Source organism: Mastigoproctus giganteus, chromosome 6 (genome assembly GCF_048544385.1).
Source record: "Mastigoproctus giganteus isolate SK-2022 chromosome 6, ASM4854438v1, whole genome shotgun sequence".
NCBI classification, from domain to species: domain Eukaryota; kingdom Metazoa; phylum Arthropoda; class Arachnida; order Uropygi; family Thelyphonidae; genus Mastigoproctus; species Mastigoproctus giganteus.
In genome coordinates, this window is record NC_143580.1 from 22,355,684 (window position 1) to 22,377,177 (window position 21,494).

General features: G+C 36.5%; 1 protein-coding gene across 2 annotated transcripts in view; it reads left to right on the top strand.

Annotated features, from left to right (window-relative positions):
* Nucleotides 1–21,494, top strand: part of LOC150084080 (ubiquitin-conjugating enzyme E2 S) — a 47,424-nt gene that overhangs the window by 14,242 nt on the left and 11,688 nt on the right. Inside the window, exons 1-2 of one of the 2 annotated variants that reach the window (XM_090375023.1) lie at nucleotides 2,535–2,543; nucleotides 6,978–7,125. In XM_090375023.1, coding sequence (XP_090231149.1) covers nucleotides 2,535–2,543; nucleotides 6,978–7,125 — 157 coding nt within the window. Of the gene's footprint in view, nucleotides 1–2,534; nucleotides 2,544–6,977; nucleotides 7,126–21,494 lie in introns of those variants that run through there. The other variant, XM_090375022.1, reaches the window with a different exon arrangement.

Consider the following 21,494-nt stretch of genomic DNA (forward strand, 5'->3'; position numbering starts at 1 on the left):
CCATCCTTTCTGTTTATATTGTACTCCCAAAATTCCAATTCTGCATTACTTATATTTATGTGACATGCACCGATTCTTACTGTTAGTTAACCTAACACAGCCCATGTATTTGCTTGTTCCACGATGAGGCTCAGCAGTTCTTGAATTCCCCTGCACCTTGCTTTCCAGGGGAATTTTCACCTGCTGCTCATTTCAATAGAAGCAGTGTTAGAATCACTTTCACCTCTGCGTGTGGTTACTGTTAATCTATTATTTCCCCCCAAAAATTAGCAGTTTTCCAACCCACCTAACACTGCCTCGATAGCATTGGCAAATATGCTTGCACCCTTTCTATTTAAGTGTGTACATTTAAAGTATTTAAGTGTATACACTTAACAAGTAGAGTGTTTACTAACAAGGAAACACTCTACTTGTTAAGTAAGTCTGCAAATCTCCTACTCTTGATGTCATTAGAACCAAAGTGTACAATAGTATCACCTTTGTGTCCTTAAAAGATATCTGCTCTATAACGTCATAACATTTTGCCCCTGGGAGACCTACCCTGGTTCTATACCACCTATCCTTTTTGCAGTATATTTCCCCGCCATTGTTGGAGTCACCAACAATAGCTCCTGTTTGGCCAGCACATTCTGTCTTGAAGATTGCTACTGTTTTGCCTGATGATTGAGTGTAAGCTCTTATGTTGATGTGGGCAGCTGAGAGCCTGATGGATCCCCCAATTTCAATACTTCTTGGGCATTCATCCTGTTCTTCAAACTCTCATAAAGGCCCATTAGAATGCTGAGTTGTCATCCAGCTTAATTTCTTCACACTCTGAACCTAGCACACACAAAAACATACTCCTTGGTTAGATCATGCCCTCTTCCAGAAAGTCTACAAACATTTCACAAGTTGCACAATTTTTTATGCTGTTATGCATTTTAGAGTTGCCCCCTTCGGTTCTCCCCTGTGCCAGAGTACGCTCACTATTTTGTGCCCATTGCTTTGCTGCTCTAGTCTGGGGCACTATTTCCATTAAATACAATTTGATTAACAACAAAAATTAATAAATTTAATTGACAATTCTACACTAAGCTAATAGATTCCTAAATGCAGTGATATGTATTATGCCGTCTATTTTTAAATTATACCTTATGCTGTGGAGTTCAATATATATGTTACGCTATATTGTAATGATCACAATGTTAAATTAGTTATATCCTTAGCTAAACACAACAGATATATGTCCAACAAGTGATTAGAACCTTCGAGCTACTTATCATAATTAAGACCTTACTATTCCTCTGCACCACTGGCACTGGTTACGTGCATCGATATTTGTGTCAAAACGTTGATACAATAGTGGTACAAGTGGTGAGTCATAACTTACAAAATCACTAGCTAAATTTTAAAAAAATAGACAAATGAACGTGACTAAAACTATTTAATATATTTGTAAAACACAATTTAATATGTTAATTAATCAAGAGGATGGTAAAAATTTCCAGAAAAACTTATCCGTTTGCACGAGCTTAATAAAACACGCAAGATTTTCTCTTAACTGTAAATTCTGGAAAAGATAACATGTTTGATTTCTGTACTGTACTATGTAGATGTGATTTTTCAGTTTGAAGTAGTTGGAAATGCATGTAATTAGTCATTTGAAAATAAATAAGCATAAAAATAATGTAGACTTATCTTCACTTGAAATGAAGATATTAGGCCAGTGCTGTTTTTCTTAAAAAAAAATTCCAGAATCCCCATCCCTCTCCATTTATCTCAACATTCAGACTGGTACCTTTATTGCTCATTGGGCTGTTATAGGTTGTTTACTCTAGAATGATTATTCAGCTAACACAGAGCCACTCTGACTATAACCATAGCTTTACTGAAATTTGAAACATTCTTTTAGTGCTGTAATTGCAAATAAAAGACATTGTAAATTATAAAGGAAATACATTATTGCTAAATATGACATTACATGGTGCACAAGTTCCCACTGAAAAAGAATACTCTTACAAATGCTGCAGATAGCACAAATTTTATCAGTTGATATTTATTAATTTTGTTTAACCATTATTTATTGAACCATTTAGGTTAATTATGAGGGCATCTTTGGACTTGGGGGAGATTCCTTTGGATTGGAGAAGGGCCAATATATTGCTAATTCTAGGAGTGAAGTTGTAACTGCAGACTGATTAGTCTGACTTCAGTAGTAGGAAAAAGCTTAGAGGCAATGATTGAGTGCAGTCCAGGGATATTTAGATAGATATGGCATTCTGAAGGATTCACAACATGGTTTGTTGAGGGTAAATCATGTGTAACTAACTTAGTTGGCTATTCTGACACAATTACTCATGAGCTGGATTTAGGGAACAATTTTTACATAGTTTATTTGGATTTTAGCAAAGCATTTGACTCGGTCCTCCATGACAGGTTACTGTATAAGCTTGAACAGGTTGGGGTTACTGTTAACTTTCTAAGATGGATTGCTGGGTGGCTGCAGAGCAGAAGGCAGAGGGTTGTAATTAATGGATATTCTTCAGATTGGTGTAATGTCAGGAGTGGGTCCCTCAAGGTTTGGTTCTTGGACCACTGTTGTTTCTCATTTTCATAAATGACATTGATGAAGGGATAGAAGGCATGATGTCAAAATTTGTAGATGATGTAAAGATTGGCAGAGTCATTAATGATCAGTGCTAAGTAGTGCTTCTTCAGAACAACTTGAACATACTTCAAAATTTGTCTGAGAAGTGTTAGCTATGTTTTAATGCTGCTAAATGCGAGGTTTTATACTTGGGGAACAGCAACACACAAATATATTATACACTTGGTGGGGTTGAATTAAAAACAGTGGAGGAGGAGGAGGAAAGGGATCGATCTGGGAGTTACTATACAGGCAGATATGAAGTCTTCTGAACAGTGTAAACAGGCAGCCAGGAAAGCCCATGGTTTCCTATCGATGATTTATTGAACATTATCCTGTAGAGGTGGGGAGGTCATAATCCCACTGTATAAGGCAATTGTAAGACCACATTTGAAATACTGTGTTTAAGTATGGAGATCTCATCTGAGAAAAGACATTGAGCTTCCTGAAAGGGTCCAAAGATGGGCAACTTGCGTGGTTGTTTGTTTGTTTGTTATTTGATTTTTAGGAGCATTAGCAACTAAGGCCATATTGCTCCGGGAAATGCGGTGGTGATTCCTTGACCTTTCCGCATCCTCCGTATTTGGTGGTGACGGGCTCAAACCCCGGTCTAATCAAGAAGTGCGTGCTACGCACTGCTGCTCCTTCCCACCTGGCTATGGAGGCATAACTTGCGTGGTGGGATTGACGGAAGGACTAAGTTTAGATTGAATTTTAGTTTGCAAGTCGTTGATTGTTGGACTGTATGAGGAAAGACTGATTATGTGGGCTTAGAGGTTGGCAACCAGGCACATCAGAGGTGACCCGATAGAGGTTTATAAGGCTCTGAGAGGGGTTAGTAAAATGAAGGTGGAATTCTCACTGTTTTAAAAATTCCAGAACTAGGGGCCATAAATTCAAATTACAGGGCTTGAGGTTTAGATTAAATTGTAGGAAGTTTCCTTTTAGTTTGTGAGTCGTTGATTGCTGGAACAATTTCCCTCACAGTTAGTTGAAGCTAACAGTTTGAATAAATTCAAAGTTCAACTGGATAGTTACCTGTGGGAGGAGGGAAGCATATAATTTGTGGTTTTTTTTTTTTTTTTTTGTCAGTGCAGCAAAATCCTGTGACTTCCTTGCACTGTATGGTGAATACTATTACAATATTATTATTTTCAAACTTGAAGTATTGTGTGGAAGTTTCCAACACTTCTCAATATGATTGAAGATAAAGAAATAAACCAAGCAAGAGATGTTTACAGTATTAATTTCAGTAGTGGCAAATGATTCAAGAAAGCAAGCTTATAGAGCATCAGCAAAAAATAAAAAGCATAATACCTCCCATTTCACTTATTCATTCCCTCCAGTAGTTTGTCTGGTTCTTCCTTGAATTTATTTTAACTGTCAAATTCAACAACAGATAGAAGTTTGTTCTAACAATCAACTACCTGTTGGCTAAAGGCAAACTTTCGCACATCTATTTTGCAACTGGTTAGAGAATACTGGGTCAAAGGTACATGGGAGAATTTGATTTCATTTCTAGTTCTTAAAAATAATAACAAATTTTAAAAAGTAGCATCTGTCAGACACCATACTAGCAGTGGAAAGTTTAAAAAAAAAAAAAAAAGAGAGATTTAAGTGACTCTGAACATGGCATGGTAATTAATGCTAGTTGTTCTGGAATGAGTATCTCAGAAACTGCAGCATTGTTGGGGGTTTCACACAATGGTCCAAGCCAGTGGTGATCCTATGGTCAGGAACAGCTTGTTGATGCAAGATGGAGCCTGAAAAAACTTGTTTGGTGACAGAAAGGCTACAGTAAGTCAAATAATTCATTACAACAGTGGTAACCAAAGAAGCATTTCAGAATTGAAACTTGTAGTGCCTTTTCACAGATGGTTATCATAGCCAAACCCACTCTTAGTATAGTGATATGGAGAGCATTCTCCTGTGTACATTGGTCTCCTTAATACAAGTGGAGAAACATTTAAATGCTACAGGTTATCTGGAAATTTTCAGTCAGGCTCATCTATTTTGCTATTTTTATGCATCCCTAAAATTATTAGCTTGAAATTTATATAAAATATTGGTTGGCAATTGTTATCAATGCTTCATTATTATTAATACATAAGATTTTCTAGAATTACATCAAAATTTATAGTCACAAAGCTTATTAACCCTAACTCGGAGTTTATGCAGGGTGCTTTACATCACTTTTTATTTGATTTACAAGTCTTTACTACACACCCAAATATCAACTGACTGACTGGAGCAACAAACTTAATAAAATGGATTATTTTTCTGCTTTTGGACATTATTAAAATTAACATGAATTAGAGCATTCACAACAGATGTGTGAATGGTTTTGCTAACTTTGCATGATGGATGAACATCTGCAAACAAGTATACAAAGATATCAAAGACTCATAGTGGATGTGGAGATGGGGGAACCCCTGGTGCTGTCAGACAACTAATTCAGTGCATCTGACAAGATTGGTAAAAGGGTGCCCATATGAGAAGAGACTTTGAAATACAGACTACAGAGCTTGGTAACTAGGTACTTTAAAATGGATCCGCCTGATGTTTATAAGGTTCTGAAAGGATATAGTAAAACAAATGAAGGCAAAAACTTTTTTACCTTCATTTGTTCTACTTCAAGGAGCATAAATTCAATTAAGTGGGAAGAGTTGTAGATTAGATTGCAGGAAGTTTCCCTTCACCTTGTTAATCATTGGAATAAATTGCTTTGCTGGTATGTAGGGAAATTCAAAGGACAGCTGAATTCATATCTATGGGAGGAGGGAAGTGCATTGACAGTATTTTTTTTTTATTTATTTTTGTTACAATAAATGTTTGATTTCCTCGAATTGTATCACAATGAGCCTGTTGGATTGCATTGTGGTGGTTGCTTCCTTCGATTGATGACCTGTGGTGCTTTGGTGTTATTGTGGTTCCAGGGACTGTATGTGGAGACTGATTGAAGTATTCCCCTATACCGTTGGGACTGTTCAGGCTTGAGGAAAAGTTGACTTCTTCATTGTGACCACAATTCTTGATTTAGACATCTACTTCCTGGATTGGACTTCTACTCAATTTGAATCTTCATGATGGATCTACAAGTGTCAATTGGATCCTTGGAGATCATCACAACCTTGTGTCCTTGAACTGTATAGTCAATACTAGTAATATGAAGAATGTTTAATTTTTTCCCCCCTGGTAGTTTTTAATGCACAAAACTGGAACTTTTTAGCAAAAAGGATAGTTAATTGCATGAACTAAGAACAAATTATTCATTATTTGAGAAGCAAAGATGTTTCTCTCTTGATGTTACAGGTTTTTTTTGGTTACTGTTGCATAAGCTTGCTTTCTTTTGCATCATTTTCCCCTACTAATACTGATGAATTGAACAATTACTTTTCATAAATATTTATAGATGAAAGGCCCTTCATATTAAGGAGAAACTGTGTGAGTGAAGCTGGGAAACATGAAATTAGTAATATTGAAGTAACAGAACACCCTGTATTAGAACAACTTACAAACAAGTAAGGCTTCTGCATTTGTTAGCATATCTATAATTTTGAGGGAAGTAGTAAGCAAGTGCATTGAACTGTTAAGATTAATAATGAAGGTATCATTGAACTTGGGAAAGATTCCTTTGGACTGGAGAAGTGCCAATGTATTGCTATATAAAAGGTGGTTCTAAGGGTGAAGTGGACAACTTCCAACTGGTCAGTCTGACTTCAGTGGTAGGGAAAATAATGGAAGTGATGACTAAGAGTGCAATACAGGTTCATTCAGATAGAAATGGAAGGGGCAATTGTTAGCCCACACTTGGAATAATGTATCAATATGGTAACTGCACCGAAAAAAAAATGTCATTGAGCTTCTTGAACAGGTCCAAAGTTAGGCACCTTGCCTGGTGAGAACAGCATAAGGGCAGTCCATATGAGGAACAATTTTGAATATGTGAGCTAGAGAGCTTGGTAACTAGACATGTTAGAGGATATGGACCTAACTGCAGTCTGTAAACTCTGAGAGGGAATAATAAAATGAATGAAGCAGAAATTTTCACTGTTATAATTCAAGATCCAGGAGCCATAAATTCAATATATAGGGTTTAGACTGCCTCTGTGGATGGTTGAGACTTGTGGAAATTCAAAGGTCAGCTTGTAGATATATACCTGTGTGAGGAGGAAATTACAAAATAGCCTATCTCTCTCTCCCTTTTGGCTGGTGCAGCAGAAGCCCAGGGTTTCCTGGCCATATGAGTAATGCTAATAATCAGAAATTATCTTGATTTATCCTAATTACTGAAATTTTTATTAATTTTAGATTTAAAAATCTAAAATTATAACTTTTTCCTTTCTTTTAGAGCTCCAATGTGGAGAATCTTTCTCCTCAAGTGATCCGACAAGTTACTAAGGAGCTTTCAGAGCTTTCTTCGACTCCTCCTGAAGGGATAAAAGTACGCATAAATGAAGAAGATGTGACAGACATCCAGGCTACTATTGAGGGACCAGGTGAGATAAATATTAAAAAAAAAAAATTCTAATTTGCTGAAGAATAACTGTTAATAATTTTAGGGAGGAAATTAAACAGTTGCCCTGTCTTTTATCAAATGTGGTTTCAGTGGAAATTTAGTCTCTCTCTCTCTCTCTCTCTCTCTCTCTCTCTCTCTCTCTCTCTCTCTCTCTCTCTCTCTCTCTCTCTCTCTGAACAGTTTCATAAGTCTATGCATAAGAATTATGCCATAATCCTTATGCAGAGGAGTGGGTGGCATTTGTAGAAGTTTTGTCCTTAGAAAAAAAAAAAACTGGATTGAGCATCTACCCTTCTGGAAATTATTTTGTTTGTTGAAACCTTCAGAGCTCCTGTATCATTCACTGTATGCAAGCTTTGGAACCTGAATTGTTTGAACAAGTGTTCACTGGGCTATAAGCACTGGTAATGCTCATTTCATAGACACTGGGGGCTTCTATGGCTGGATTAACTTGTTCCTCCCAATTCACTTAGAAAGGAACCCTGTACTTTTGTATTAGAATGCCAAAATCAGTTTCATTTGAAAATGATTCAAAGAGCAATGTGGGATTGGGTTGGCTGTTTTTTCTTCTGGAAATTTAAACTAGCAAACAAACAAAATAGGGCACACCACTAACTGTGTCGTTGAACCTCAATAACCATAACAGATAGGCATTTTGTCATGTTTGTGCATGAGTCTAGGTGGTAGTTGACAAGTTACTCACCTGCTTTATACAACATTAAAAGCCCATCCTTTTCCAATTTATCACTGATAGAACACGGTGTACTGTCTAGTGGCCTCTATACTGTCATGAGATCATTTCATGCATAACTACTCCTAAATACGGTCGGGGACCTCTATATAACAAAATTGATCATTGTTAAACAGAAATTTTGTTATAAAGAAACATGATCTTTTCAACAATGAAAAATACTAATTCAACATTCAGAAATACAGTAAAAGATGGGAAATAAATCAGAAATAAGTGGGAATGAATAAATTTTTCTGACATTTTAAAACAATTAATTTATTCATACACTGGTGTTCAAAGAAAGTGCATCACCCCTTAATATTTCTTACAGATTGCATCAGATATGATTGATATGTGTAGGTGATGACGTAATATTGCATCAGCTATATAAGCATGCTTTGCAAGAATTGCAGTCATTCCTTGCTTGTGTCAGGATGGCGAGTTATGTGCAGTTGACGCCACAAAGAAAGAGTGCTATTGTTGCTTTATGTGAGGAAGGATGTTCTTCCCGTCATATTGCTTATAGTGTCTTGTAATCAGTCGACAGTGAGTAGATTTCTTTCCAAACTCAAGAATACTGGTTCTGCTGATAGGAAAAAAGGAACAGGATGCAAACGAATCTATGCCAAAACACGACTGCATTTTGAAGCACTTATGCCTTAAAAACCATAAAGCTTCTTTGTCTGAACTGAAAAGAGAATGGGAAGAACATACAGGAGTGGTAGCAAGTGCAGTAACAGTCAGAAGACACCTGTTCAAAAATGGACTTGTAGCCCATCGTCCTAAAAGAAACCCCTCCTCACACAAAAAATGAAAAAAGTCCGATTGATTTGGTGTAAGGAGCATGTCAAATGGATCCCCGAGCATGGAAGTCAGTTATTTTCTCGGATAAGAAGAAATTCAACCTGCATGGCTCTGATGGGAGAGAAACGATTCGCCGTAGACATGAAGAATACCATCCAGACTGTATGGTGTCTACAGTGAAATTCCCTACCAGCCAAATGATATGGGGGTGCATATCGTATCTCGGAGTAGGTCACCTGCAGTTTATAAAAGGTTCCGTAAATGCCAACGGATACCCGGATGTATTGGAAGTCAAATTGCTGCCAACCATCAAAGACCATTTCAACCTGTCAAGTAACTGCATCTTTCAGGACGACTCTGCTCCTTGTCATCGGGCGAAAAGTGTAACTACACTTCTGTAATTACTTTAGCTTCATTTCTGCATTAGAGGTTCGACAGTAATGTGTTCACATTTGTTATAGGTGAAAAAAATGGTTTGAAGAACGGTCTATTACAACTCTTAGCTGGCCAGGAAACAGCCCGGACCTGAATCCTATAGAGAACTGTTGGCATCGTGTGAAATCTGCAGTTGCCAGAAAGAAACCAAAGACCCTTCATGAACTTCAGGAAGCCATAATTCGTGTTTGGAACCACAAAGTATCAGTTGATTATGTTAACAAATTAATCTTGTAAATGCTTCCACTGTGTGCTGCTGTCATCAGGGCCAGAAGCAGTTTAACTAAATGTTAGCTTGCAACTGATGAACTTTTCATTTTGTTTTCCATTTAAAATGATAAACTAAAGCAAATTGAGGGCTTCTGATAACATTTCAGCCATAATTGTTGTGTTTACCAAAACTGTTGTATAAAGGTTGCAAATGCTCATTTTGGAATATTTTGTACTCATCAAATATCACTTAGCTTTGCCTTAACTATTAATAAATATCTTTTGTTTATATTTCTATTTGTGATGCTAATCAATAATGTAACGTACTATTGCGAAAAAAGGTTAGAAATGCGAAATTCCTTGATGATGCACTTTCTTTGAACACCAGTGTTGTATATACTGGTAGACCTTGATATATGTGGGCGCCTCTGTAGCCAGGTGGGCAGGAGCAGCAGTGCGTAGCGCACACTTCTTGATTAGACCGGGGTTCGAGCCCGTGACCACCAAATACGGAGGATGCGGAAAGGTCACCGCATATCCCCGGAGCAATATGGCCTTAGTTGCTAATGCTCCTAAAAACCAAATAACAAACATCGATATATGTGATTAATTCGTGCAACGAGTGTACCATATATCTGAAAACCACATATATCGAAGTTAAAAACCAATGGAAAAAATTGTAATTTATCCATGATATTTTGGAACATTCATCAGAAGACTTAATTTAGGCCTTTAAAATACGTTTTAACTGGGTACGTAGATAGAAATATAAAGAGTAATGGAAAGCAAGCAAGTAAGCTAAAAAACCTTTATTAAAGAAATGAGTGAAAATGGATATACTACTTTCTAGAAAAATAATTTTCAAGCGTTGTTTGAATAGTTATAGCCTTCTTTTTCTCTTCATAAAATTTATGATAGCAGCTAATTCTGTTTGCTAGGGTTCGGCATACTAGTATGCTTCTTTCCACATTCGGATCTAAATCTATAATTTATTGTTTAACAGTTTCCAAATTTCGAAACGTCTTCTCGAGTTCCTTTAACGAAATTTCCTTAGAACACTGTTGCTCCAATTATATAAAATCCTTGTGAGTGGCTGTGAATGCAAATCCTGCCATTAGGGCAATCAACATTTTTCAAACCCAAGATCCTTTCCAGTGATGCTAATTTCTTCAATAACAGTGTCAACTTGATTTTCAAAACCACAAAAGTCATTTGTGCAGTAAGGCAGAAGATAAGACAGCCCTCATTGTACTAGCTGTAACTTCTTGCCATGACTCAAATATTTTCAATAGCTTGCCTAATGTTAAAATTCTTTCAAAATTCAGTCATTGAAATTGCACCTTCCCCTGTAATAGCTTGCACAAAAGTTCTTCATAGATAATAGGCCTTGAAAGTTGAAATTATGACATGGTCCATTGGCTGTAGCAAAGACGTAGTGTTCGGAGGTAAAAATACAAATTTTACATTTTCACACAGGTCATTTAGCACAGTAGGATGGCCAGGGGCATTGTCAAGAACTAAGAGGGCTTTAATGTAAGATTATTTTTTTAATAACTCCTAAACCAGTATTCAAACAAAGCTTGTTTAACCCATGACTTTTTATTTGCCTGCCAAATTACAGGAAATGATGCTTTGTTGCAACCTCTTAAAGACCTTGGATTTAAGTGAATGATAAATAAGCATATGTTTCGATTTGAAATCGCCTTCAGTGTTTCCTCCCAACAGAAGAGTTAAGTGGTCCTTGAAGACTGTAACCAGGTTGTGATTCTTCTTTTTTTTTAGCTAAGAAAGTTCTAGATGACATTTTCCTCGATTATTTTTTTAAAACATGGAGGAAATTTGGTGGCTGCATCTTTATCTGCACTTGCTGCTTCCCCTGTTAACTTGACATTATATATTCCAGTTCAAGCTTTAAACTTTTCAAACCACCCTCTGCTAGCAGAAAATATCGTATTCCCTTTGAATTTGTTTTCTTTGAGCGATGAAAACAGGCTGTGCTTTTACCATTGTTGTTGGTACCAGTTGGAATCCGTTTTTGATTGCAATCTTCCTGCCAACTCCATTTCATCCAAAATCTTCCAGCCAAGTTATTAAAAGATTCTCCATTTTAACCAAAATAGGATTTCTGTTCCTAGTGCTCTTCATACTAAAAGATGTTGATGCAATTTTACCTTGTTTTATGTATTCCTTAGATTTTGATAGAATTAGTTGTACCGTAGACTCGTTGAGGCATACCCCCATACCAATGCTTGTCTAGCTTTGGCCATTATTAAACCGTTTAATAATGTCAAGTTTCATATCCAAAGTAATCCTTGTTTCTTCTTATCAAATTCCACTGATATATCAAAAAGGAAATTTTTAGACATGGTGAACTTTTACAAAATATTAATTATTACTTTAGTGTGAAATACAGTAATGGAAAGAGACTGACATCTCTGCCTGGGATGGTTGCCTAAATGAAACTGAACTTATGACAGGATAATGAGTGGCAGAAGCACAATCTGACCAGTTTTTGTGTTTTTAATGTTTAACTTAATTTTCAGTGAATTAATATTAAACCCTGCTTTTGCGAAACAATTCTTAATTGTTGTTTACGTCACATCTTGACTCCAAACTTTTGCCAACTCTAATATGCACATCTGCAAATCTTTAACTGAATCTATAGGTTGGTTGGTTTCTATTCTCAGTATAATTTTTTTTCAGTATGTGCTTTCGGTAATGCATTTTCAAATTCTTGATAATGCCCTGGTCCATTGGCTGCAGTTTAGATGAGGTATTTAGAGGGAAGAAAACAAGCTTCGCACATAAGTTTCGAAATTACCAAGTGAAAGTGGGCGGGGGGCAGTTGTCGACAATCAACGTGAGTTTTCTGTTTTCTTTCATCATCTTTCTATCGAAATTTAAAATCTACTGTTCAGAAATTTCACTTTTCATCCAAGATTTTTTATTGTAGTTGTAGTCCAACTCTAATGACTTCTTTGACACATGGGGGTTGTTTACTTTTGCCTATTACCAAAAGCTTCAATTTTTCATTACCAGCCATATTTGCACTAACCAAGACTAATTCTATCCTTGTGATGTTAGACAATGATACTAAACATTTATCATCTAAAAATCAGTGTCTTGTTTGGCAAACATTTAAAAAATAGACCTGTTTCATCAATGTTGAATATGTCTTTGGGCCTGTAGCCCTCCATATATTTTTTTTTTCAAAGCTGTTTTTCTCCAATGGGTACAGTCTTCTTTGATTAAAATCCCACTTTCACCAGAAAAAAACCTTTTCAAGTAAGCCATGGTGCTTTTTAAATTTGTCCAGCCAACCAGAATTAGTTTAGAATGTTTTATGCCCCAGAAAAGATACATACTCCATAGCCTTTTCTTTTATTAATGGCCCTGATATCAGCATGTTTTGGTCTTGAATCAATTTCACCCACTTAAAAATGGCTTCATCTACATCTTTGTACAGGCATAATTTTGCAGGCTTCCAACTGGGTCCTGTTTCCTCAAACATTTGACAATTGAAACATGGTTTTTCAGAATGGTTGACACACTACTGGCAGGGATACCAAATTTTAAAGTGATTTCATTTTTTTTTTTAATGCTCCCAATCTGCACTATTAAGCACTTCCACTTTTTCCACTACACTCAAGGAATTTCTGTTAGACGTTTTAAGATTGCTTGCACAGCAGCTAAAACAAAACTGATTTAGGGACTGCTTTTACCTACCATGTAAACAGAGACAGGTGAAATTTAGTGAGAATGTGGATGACTCATTTCTGTGAAACAACAGATGAATTTCCAGGATCAAGGAAAAACACTCTCTCCTAATTCTCTAATAGGGTTCTTACAGTAGAAAACAGGTTGACCAGAGCCAGTGTCCACATTGGGAATATGCCTTAATCTTTGCCAATGGCTGTGGATGCATAGATAGCAGTTGATCAGCGTGACTTCTCCTTACAGTAGAGGCAGCGGTATAGGTTTTACGGTTGCCACTAAATTGTGGAATGCTTTAGCTCTTAATTTGTGCTCTTAAGAATTAATCTCTTTAGCTCTTAAAAGCGAAAGGGATTAATTCTTAATCCTTTTTAATTTGTGATTTCTACAGCATCAGCTCTATTGCCTAAAGGCCATTAGGAACAGTGTGTACCCAGGTTTCTGGAAATCAGTTTGTTATATAGAAATGATCAAAGCACAGCTTTTGGAAAATAGTGGTATAGACTCCATTTTCTGGAAAACCCAAGAACAATTCTAAATCAGTGGAATTGTTCACAGATGTCTTTATTCAATCCAAACTTTAAAAAAAATCCAGCATGGAAGATGGTATTATAGCAGACAAGGTACAAGTATTACTAGTAATTATCATGGATAAAATCAAAAATGTTATGTAACCTGTTTAATGTGGCATATAAACCCCTAAAAATAAGCTCTTTAGTGAAATTGAAGATGCTATATTTGTTATCAGTATTGTTATTTGGTGTGTTGGGAGATGGGATCACCTTACAAATTTAACCAGTCGCCTTCTCACTTCTGAATGCAGCCCAATTAAAGATGAAATAACTTCCTTTCTGAAGATAGTGTTCATTGTTAATTAACATTCCAGTTTAGTAAACATGAACTGAAGTAGTATTTCAGTCTAAACTTGTCAAAACAGTAGTTAGGTAATGCATGCAGTGCTTTACACTTCAGACGGTGCCTCTGCAGCAGTGCATAGCACACGGTTCTTGATTAGACTGGGGTTCGAGCCCGTGACCACCAAATACGGAGGATGCGGAAAGGTCAGGGAATGACCACTGCATATCCCCGGAGCAATATGGCCTTAGTTGCTAATGCTCCTAAAAACCAAATAACAACAACAAACAAACACTTCAGACACATTAGATTTTTATTTCTCAAAATAATTGGACTTACTTTTTCTGTGATTAATAGAAGTGAAAAATAAATAATCATCTTGTTGCTTCAGGCCTATTAATTGATAAACTAATAATAAAGCAATTGTTTTTGTTTTCAGTGTACATACTTCACAACGTTTTATAATATTCTATTTCCTCCTGGACTTGTAATAAAAACTTAAATGCAACACGTATTTCATGCATCTTCTGAATTTAACAAAATAAACAAATAGCTAAGTTTCTCATATCATGTATGCAGTCAACATTTTTGAATGTACTTCACTTCTTTCTGGACTTGAATAAAAATTGAACTACAACACTTATTTAACTTTTTTTCTCTTTTTTTTTGCTGTGATTAAATATGATAAACAAATAGTAAGAATTCATCATTTATATGTTTGGTAAACTAATAACAAGAAACAAGGTTATCAAAAAGTCGCAACTTTGATATGGACACTGCTTAAACTAAGAACATGTCTTTTCTGTGCATCTACAATATTCCCATTCCTTCCTGCACTTGGCAACAAATAAACAATATCTAGTGCTTCAGCTACCATATACAGTGTATGGACAGCCTATGTGATATATGGGGAAAAAGAAAGAAATAATTGCCTGATTTCATCAAATTTTAATGAAATTTAGGATGGTTCAACAGATTTAAATATGAAATTTTATGAAAATCCATCCATCCATGCAGGTGGACAGACTGTCAGGCACATGTGGCAAAGATGATAAGCACTTCAAAACATCAAAGGCAGATATTGTTGGGATATATGAAAGATGTGGTGTCACAGATATAAGGAATGCAGAACTGGAATTTGGGGAGTACAATGTGTACAGGAAGGGAGGAGGGATTATGCTATTAATTAATTAAGAAACACAAAATCCAAGGAAGTGAAGCCAGTCTACATCGCTGGACAGTGCAATGTCGAGTCAGTTTGTGTGACATAAGCATTGAGAGTAGGAGTGTGCTATAGGCCTAATGACTCTGATGAGTATAATAAGAAACTGTACAGGGAAATTAGCATTAGTAGAAGCATATGATGCAAGAAAGCAAGCTTATGCAGCATCAGCCAAAAAAAAAAAAAAAAAACCCACTTCCACTTCATCCCTCAGTTCGTTCGAAATACCTGTCCAGCTGAGCCTTAAATTTATTTAAGCTATCAACTTCCACGACAAGGGATGGAATGTTCAACCAACCAACTACCCGCTGGCTAAAGGCAAATTTCCGCACGGCTATCCTACATCTGTCTTTCCTCAATTTGAATTTATGCCCTCTCAGGTGATTATTCTGAGCAAGAGGAAGAATCCCATCAGCATTGAGCATGCTCAAACCATTCAAGGCTTTATAAACCTCAATCAGATCATCTCGCAGGCTAGTCTCCAGACACTAATTTGCAAAATTGATGCCTGTCTTCGTAAGAGCAAACCGTTGTTCCATTCATTAATCTTGTTGCCTTTCTCTGTACTTGTTCCAACAGCTCTACGGCATTCTTAAAATGAGGCCTCCAGACCTGTATACAATACTCAAGGTGTGGCCTGACCATTGCCTTATACAAGGGAATAATCACCTCCTGTATATCATTGACAAGGGATGGTTGAGTGGGAGAAGACAGAGTGGTAATCAATGGACGCTGCTCATTGTGGACTAATGTTATTAGTGGAGTCCCTGAAGGTTTAGTGTTGGGTCCATTGTTGTTTTCTGTATTTATTAATGATATTGATGATGGTATATCAAGCTTAATGTCCAAGTTTGCAGATGATACAAAGGTTGGCAGGGTTGTTAAGGACACTAATGACAGTACACTGCTGCAACAGGATCTAGAAAAGTTGAGCAGATGGGCTGAGAGGTGGCAAATGAAGTTTAACATTAACAAATGTAAAGTACTACATATGGGAAGCAGTAACCCCAGAGTGACGTATCAACTCTGTGGTACTACACTGACAGTGGTAGAGAACGAAAAGGACCAGGGGGGTAATTGTGCAGGCAGATATGAAGTTTTCTGAGCAGTGCAGATGGTCTTCAAGAGTAGCTCATAGTGTCTTGTCAATGATAAACAGGAATTTTTCTAGCAGGGATAAGGAGGTGATTATCTCCTTGTATAAGGCAATGGTCAGGCCACACCTTGAGTATTGTATACAGGTCTGGAGGCCTCATTTTAAGAAGGATATAGAGCTGTTGGAACGAGTGCAGAGAAGGCCAACAAGATTAATGAATGGAACAACGGTTTTCTCTTACGAAGAAAGGCATCAATTTTGCAAATTAGTGTTTGGAGACTAGCCTGCAAGGTATAAAGCCTTGAATGGTTTGAGCCTGCTCAAAGCTGATGGGATTCTTCCTCTTGCTCAGAATAATCACCTGAGAGGGCATAAATTTAAATTGAGGAAAGACAGATGTAGGATAGATGTGTGAAAGTTTGCCTTTAGCCAGCGGGTAGTTGGTTGGTTGGTGGAACAGACTTCCATCCTTTGTTGTTGGAGGTTGATAGCCTAAATAAATTTAAGTCCGAGTTGGACAGGTATTTGAAATGAACAGAGGGGTGAAATGGGAGCATGTTTTCTTTTTTTTTTTTTTGGCTGATGCTGCATAAGCTTGCTTTCTTGCATCATACGCCTCTACTAATGCTAATGTGAATACACCTAAAAAAAAAAAAAAATCAGCCATGGTGTGTTACTGGATAAACTCTTCTGCTGATTCAGATTATTCTGCATAAAATAAATATATATTTGCCACTTGAGAAATCATACTTTTGCTGCTTGTAAAAACTACATGCTTATTTAATAAAACCAAAAAAAGTCATTACAGGGTAAACTCTTATAATAGTTCACACTAAAGAAACCATAATTTCTTGATATTTGAACTGGAACCAGACATTCTGATGGAATAAGGAGGGAACAAGGGATTTGGTATGCATGCATTGTTATGTCTTGCTTCTTTCACATGGATTCCCAGGTCCATTTCCAAGACTGCAAGCACCTATGAGCTTCATATCTATCTGATGTTTCTGTCCACATATAACAATGGTATTCCCAGTGAACAAATTTGGTTAATTTTCTGTTTGGTTCTTTTAAATTTCATTATGGCATACAGAGTGTGGCAAGAAAGTAATGAGACTGAATTCAAATAAAGGAAAATGGATAATGAAAATATTTTCTTAATTGTCTCCTTCAAAGTAGACCCCAAGGGACCAAATGCACTTGTTACAGCATTCATGCTGTGATGGTATTTTGTTCTGCTATTACATTCTTATGAATGTCATAAACACTAACAAATTGGCGTCCTCTGGTTTCAGGATCATGCTGGAAGCATGAGCTCTTGCCTCCGGTAATAATGCTGTTTAGGAAACCAGATGCACACTCAGCTCTGTGAACAAAATCTTTGTAATCATCCAGCCATCTGAGTTTTTCTTCATCGCATAAACAGTGTGGAACAAATTTTTCTTTTTCACATTTAAATTCACTTTCTAGCATTCCCAGTGTTAATTAGCAGTTGCTTGCTAGTAAGTTGTTGCTATGCTAGCACTTTGTTGTGTTGCCAGTTTGGGCCATAGGTTGGTCATTCATTTCAAGAATTGTCTGTTACATCCTCTCTGCCCTCTTTAAAATTCTTAAACATTCAAAGTGTTTGTGCTTTGGGTAGAGCATCATCCCCATAAGCTGTTTATGATGTTTTGTTTGTTTCAGTGGGACTTTTACCCAGTTTAACACAAAACTTGATGTTGATCTGTTGTTCCATTCTTTGGTTTCTGATAGTGATGTTAGACAATGCATAAAGAATATCTATACAAAAAAGCAGCGTGAGGCTAGCTGGTTTGGGTTGGCAAGACTGCCAAGATCACACTTTTTTGCTTCTCTAGCACCCTCTCCTGCAGCAATACTTACATTACTAGGGTTTAGTGTCGAATGACGTTAGCTAAAAAAATTGAATTTTTGTTTTGAGACAACTTTAGTTTTACTTTATACAAATAGCAATGCATATCATGTCATCATCAGCAGCCATTTTCAATCCATTGCAGGACGAAGGCCTCTCCAGCAACTTTCCAGTTCTTTCTGTTTTGAGCACTGGCCATCCATTTACTACCCACAAACTCATGAATTTCATCTATCCATCTCCGCCTTTGTCTTCCAGGTTTTCTTCTAGCTCCTGTTGGATACCATTCTGTTATTTTCTTAGTCCATCTGTCATCATGTCTCCGAGCTATGTGTCCTGCCCAAGACCATTTTAGTTCTTTAGTTTTGATAAGAATGTCCTTGAGTTTGCTTCCTAATCCATGTGTTTCTCTTCTTATCTAACAGTCTGATTCCCAATATAATTCGTTCCATTCTTCACTGTATAGTTCTCAGCGGTGTACATTGGTGAGTGCCCAAGTTTCCCATGGTGAGTGCCCATGGTGGGTAGTATACATTGATTCATTATTTAACATTTCAGACAAACTGGGATATTGCGCTTCAGTATGTGACTATATTTCCTGAATGCTATCCATCCAAAATTTATTCTTCTCTTGACTTCCAGCCATTTATCATTATTACAGCTAATAACTTGTCCCAGATAAGTATATGACTCCACCTTTTCAATTACTGCTCCTTCAATCATAATTTTCCTTTCTGTGGCATACTTGTTCATCATTACTTTTGTTTTGGCCATATTCATCTTTAGTCCAAAATCCTTACTAACTGTGCATAACTGATTAAGATTTTCCTCTAATTCTTTTGGACCGTGGCTTATGACTACAATGTCATCTGCAAATTAAATGGTTTAGGTACTCTCCGTTCACATTGACTCCTTTCTGTGACCAGTCTAATCTTCTGAAAGTTTCCTCAAGGGCAGCAGTAAACAGCTTCGGAGATATTGTCTCCTTGTCGAACTCCTTTCTTGATTTTAAATTTGCTACTGTCTTTGTCTAGTCTAATAAAGGAGGTAGCATTCTCATATATTTTCTTCAAAATCATAATATGTGGGGTATCTATGCCTTGTCTTTCCAGCACCCGAAACATTGCCTTATGCTGTATGGAGTCAAATATCTTTTCATAATCCACAAATGCCAGGCATAATGGTGTTTTATATTCATTTGCTTTCTCCATTAGCTGTGATATTATGTGAAGGTGATCCATAGTTGAGAATCCTATCCTAAAGCCAGCTTGCTCTTTCGGTTGATTCTCATCAAGTATCTTTCTAATCTGTTAGTAATGACCCTTGTGAACAACTTGTAGATGTGGGATAACAAGCTAATTGGTCTATAATTTCCAATTTATCTCCTTTCTTATGCAGCAAAACTATGATTGCATTATTCCACTGCTTAGGCGTCACACCTTTTCTAATGCACTTTGTGAAGGGCCTTGCCAGTTTTTGTATTATCTCTTCCTCCCAATTTTAACAACTCTACAGTAACTTCATCTTCCCCCGGGGCTTTCTGATTCTTCATTTTCTTCAATGCTTGTTCTACCTCATCAGGAAGAATATCGGGTATGTCGTATGTGTTGCTACTTTGCAATCCATCTTCCCCACTGCTGGCATCATTCCCTTGCTCCTTGTATAATTCTCTATAGTAGTCTTCTGCTATTTGAATTATGCCTTCTCTGCTGTTTATAAGTACACCATTGCTATTCTTCAGTTTCAGTATCATTTGTCTTTCTGTATTACTGCTCATGGCCGCTGATTTAAATCCTTTGTTTTCCTTTAATGCTTGTTCTACTTTTCTTGTGTTAAATCTTATGTCCGCTCTGAGTCTCTTTCTAATGGCTTTGCATAACTCAGTATACTCAATATTTTCCTTGTTAGTATTTATCTTTCTCTTCATTTTTCACCTTTGGTTCATCATATCAAGTGTTTCTTGACTAATTTTTTCTTCTTTGGATTTCTTTTTCCCTATAGGTTTGGTTTCTTGGGCTTTATCACTTTCAGAAAGTTGTAATATTCCTTGTCGATATCTTGGTCCTGAGCAGTCTGCAGAAGCTCAAGCTTGTTAAGTTCCAGAACATACTGCTTTTTGTCCTCCTCTGTTATCTCAAAGACCTTTGTATTATTTACTCAAGTCAGTGTTTTCCTTTCCTTTCCTACATCTTTATCAAGTGTACATCTTACCATTCTGTGATCACTTCCAACATTTACGTTATTCAGGACGGTAATATCATTCACAATATATCTTCTGTTAGTGAGGATGAAGTCGATTTCATTAGTTGTTAATCCATTTGGACTCTTCCATGTCCACTTTCTGTTCACCCTTTTCTTGAAAAAAGTGTTCATTACTGACAATCCTTGAGATTCTGCAAATTCCACAAGTCTTTCGCCTCTTTCATTTCTTTCACCAATTCCAAAATTTCTTATAGTTCCCCTTTCTGCACTGTTTTGTCTTTTTTGAACCTTAGCATTGAAGTCCCCCATAATAATAGTGTAGTGGGTTTTCTGCTCATCTAGAAGACTCAATTTCGGTGTACATTTCTTCAACCTCTTCATCATCATGGCTTGATGTTGGTGCATAAATCATTATAACTTTTAACTTGTACCTCGTAGAAATCTTGAGTAGTCTTGACACCCTTTGTGATGTACTTTTGAATTCCAAAATGTTGTTTTTAAATCTTTATGGACCAGAAACCCAAATCCACCTTCACTAATTTCACTGTTTCCATTGGTATACTGCAGATTTCCACTTGATAAACTTTAAGTGATTCATTTCTTCTTTTTGTTTCAGCCAAGCCAATGATATTCCAATTCACATTTTCTAATTCCTTTTCCAGCTCTAATATCATGTCACACAGCAGTATCTCTCTAGTACTTTACAAGTTAGCTTAGGCTATAAACACATTTCCCATAAACCAAGAAAATGGCAAATGACTTTCTTGGTTAATTACAAAATGATTTCGTATTTAATGTTTGACACTAAACCCTCGATTAGATGTGTGTTTGTTTAATTCAGTTTCATTGAGTACTGCACTGTATAATACTCCAAAGAAATAACTGTAATCTTAAATATTTTTAATAGAAACTGTCAGTGAAATCATAGGCTTTTTTTTTTTTTTTCCTCTCCAGTATTCTGAACATCTTACTTGTTTGTTTTTATTTAGCCATTTGTATGTAGTTGCTTGGTCAAATTGCACATTAACTGCACAATTTGGTTACTGTGAAAGTCTATGGACTAATGTGGACTTTTTTTTTTTTTTTTTTAAAGATAAAAATTATTTTATATTCATTGGGATTCAGAGATAAATTATTCTCTGTTAACCAGTCAGCCATTGAAAATAACACAATCGCTGATCAAAAAATTAATAATCAAGAATAGATTG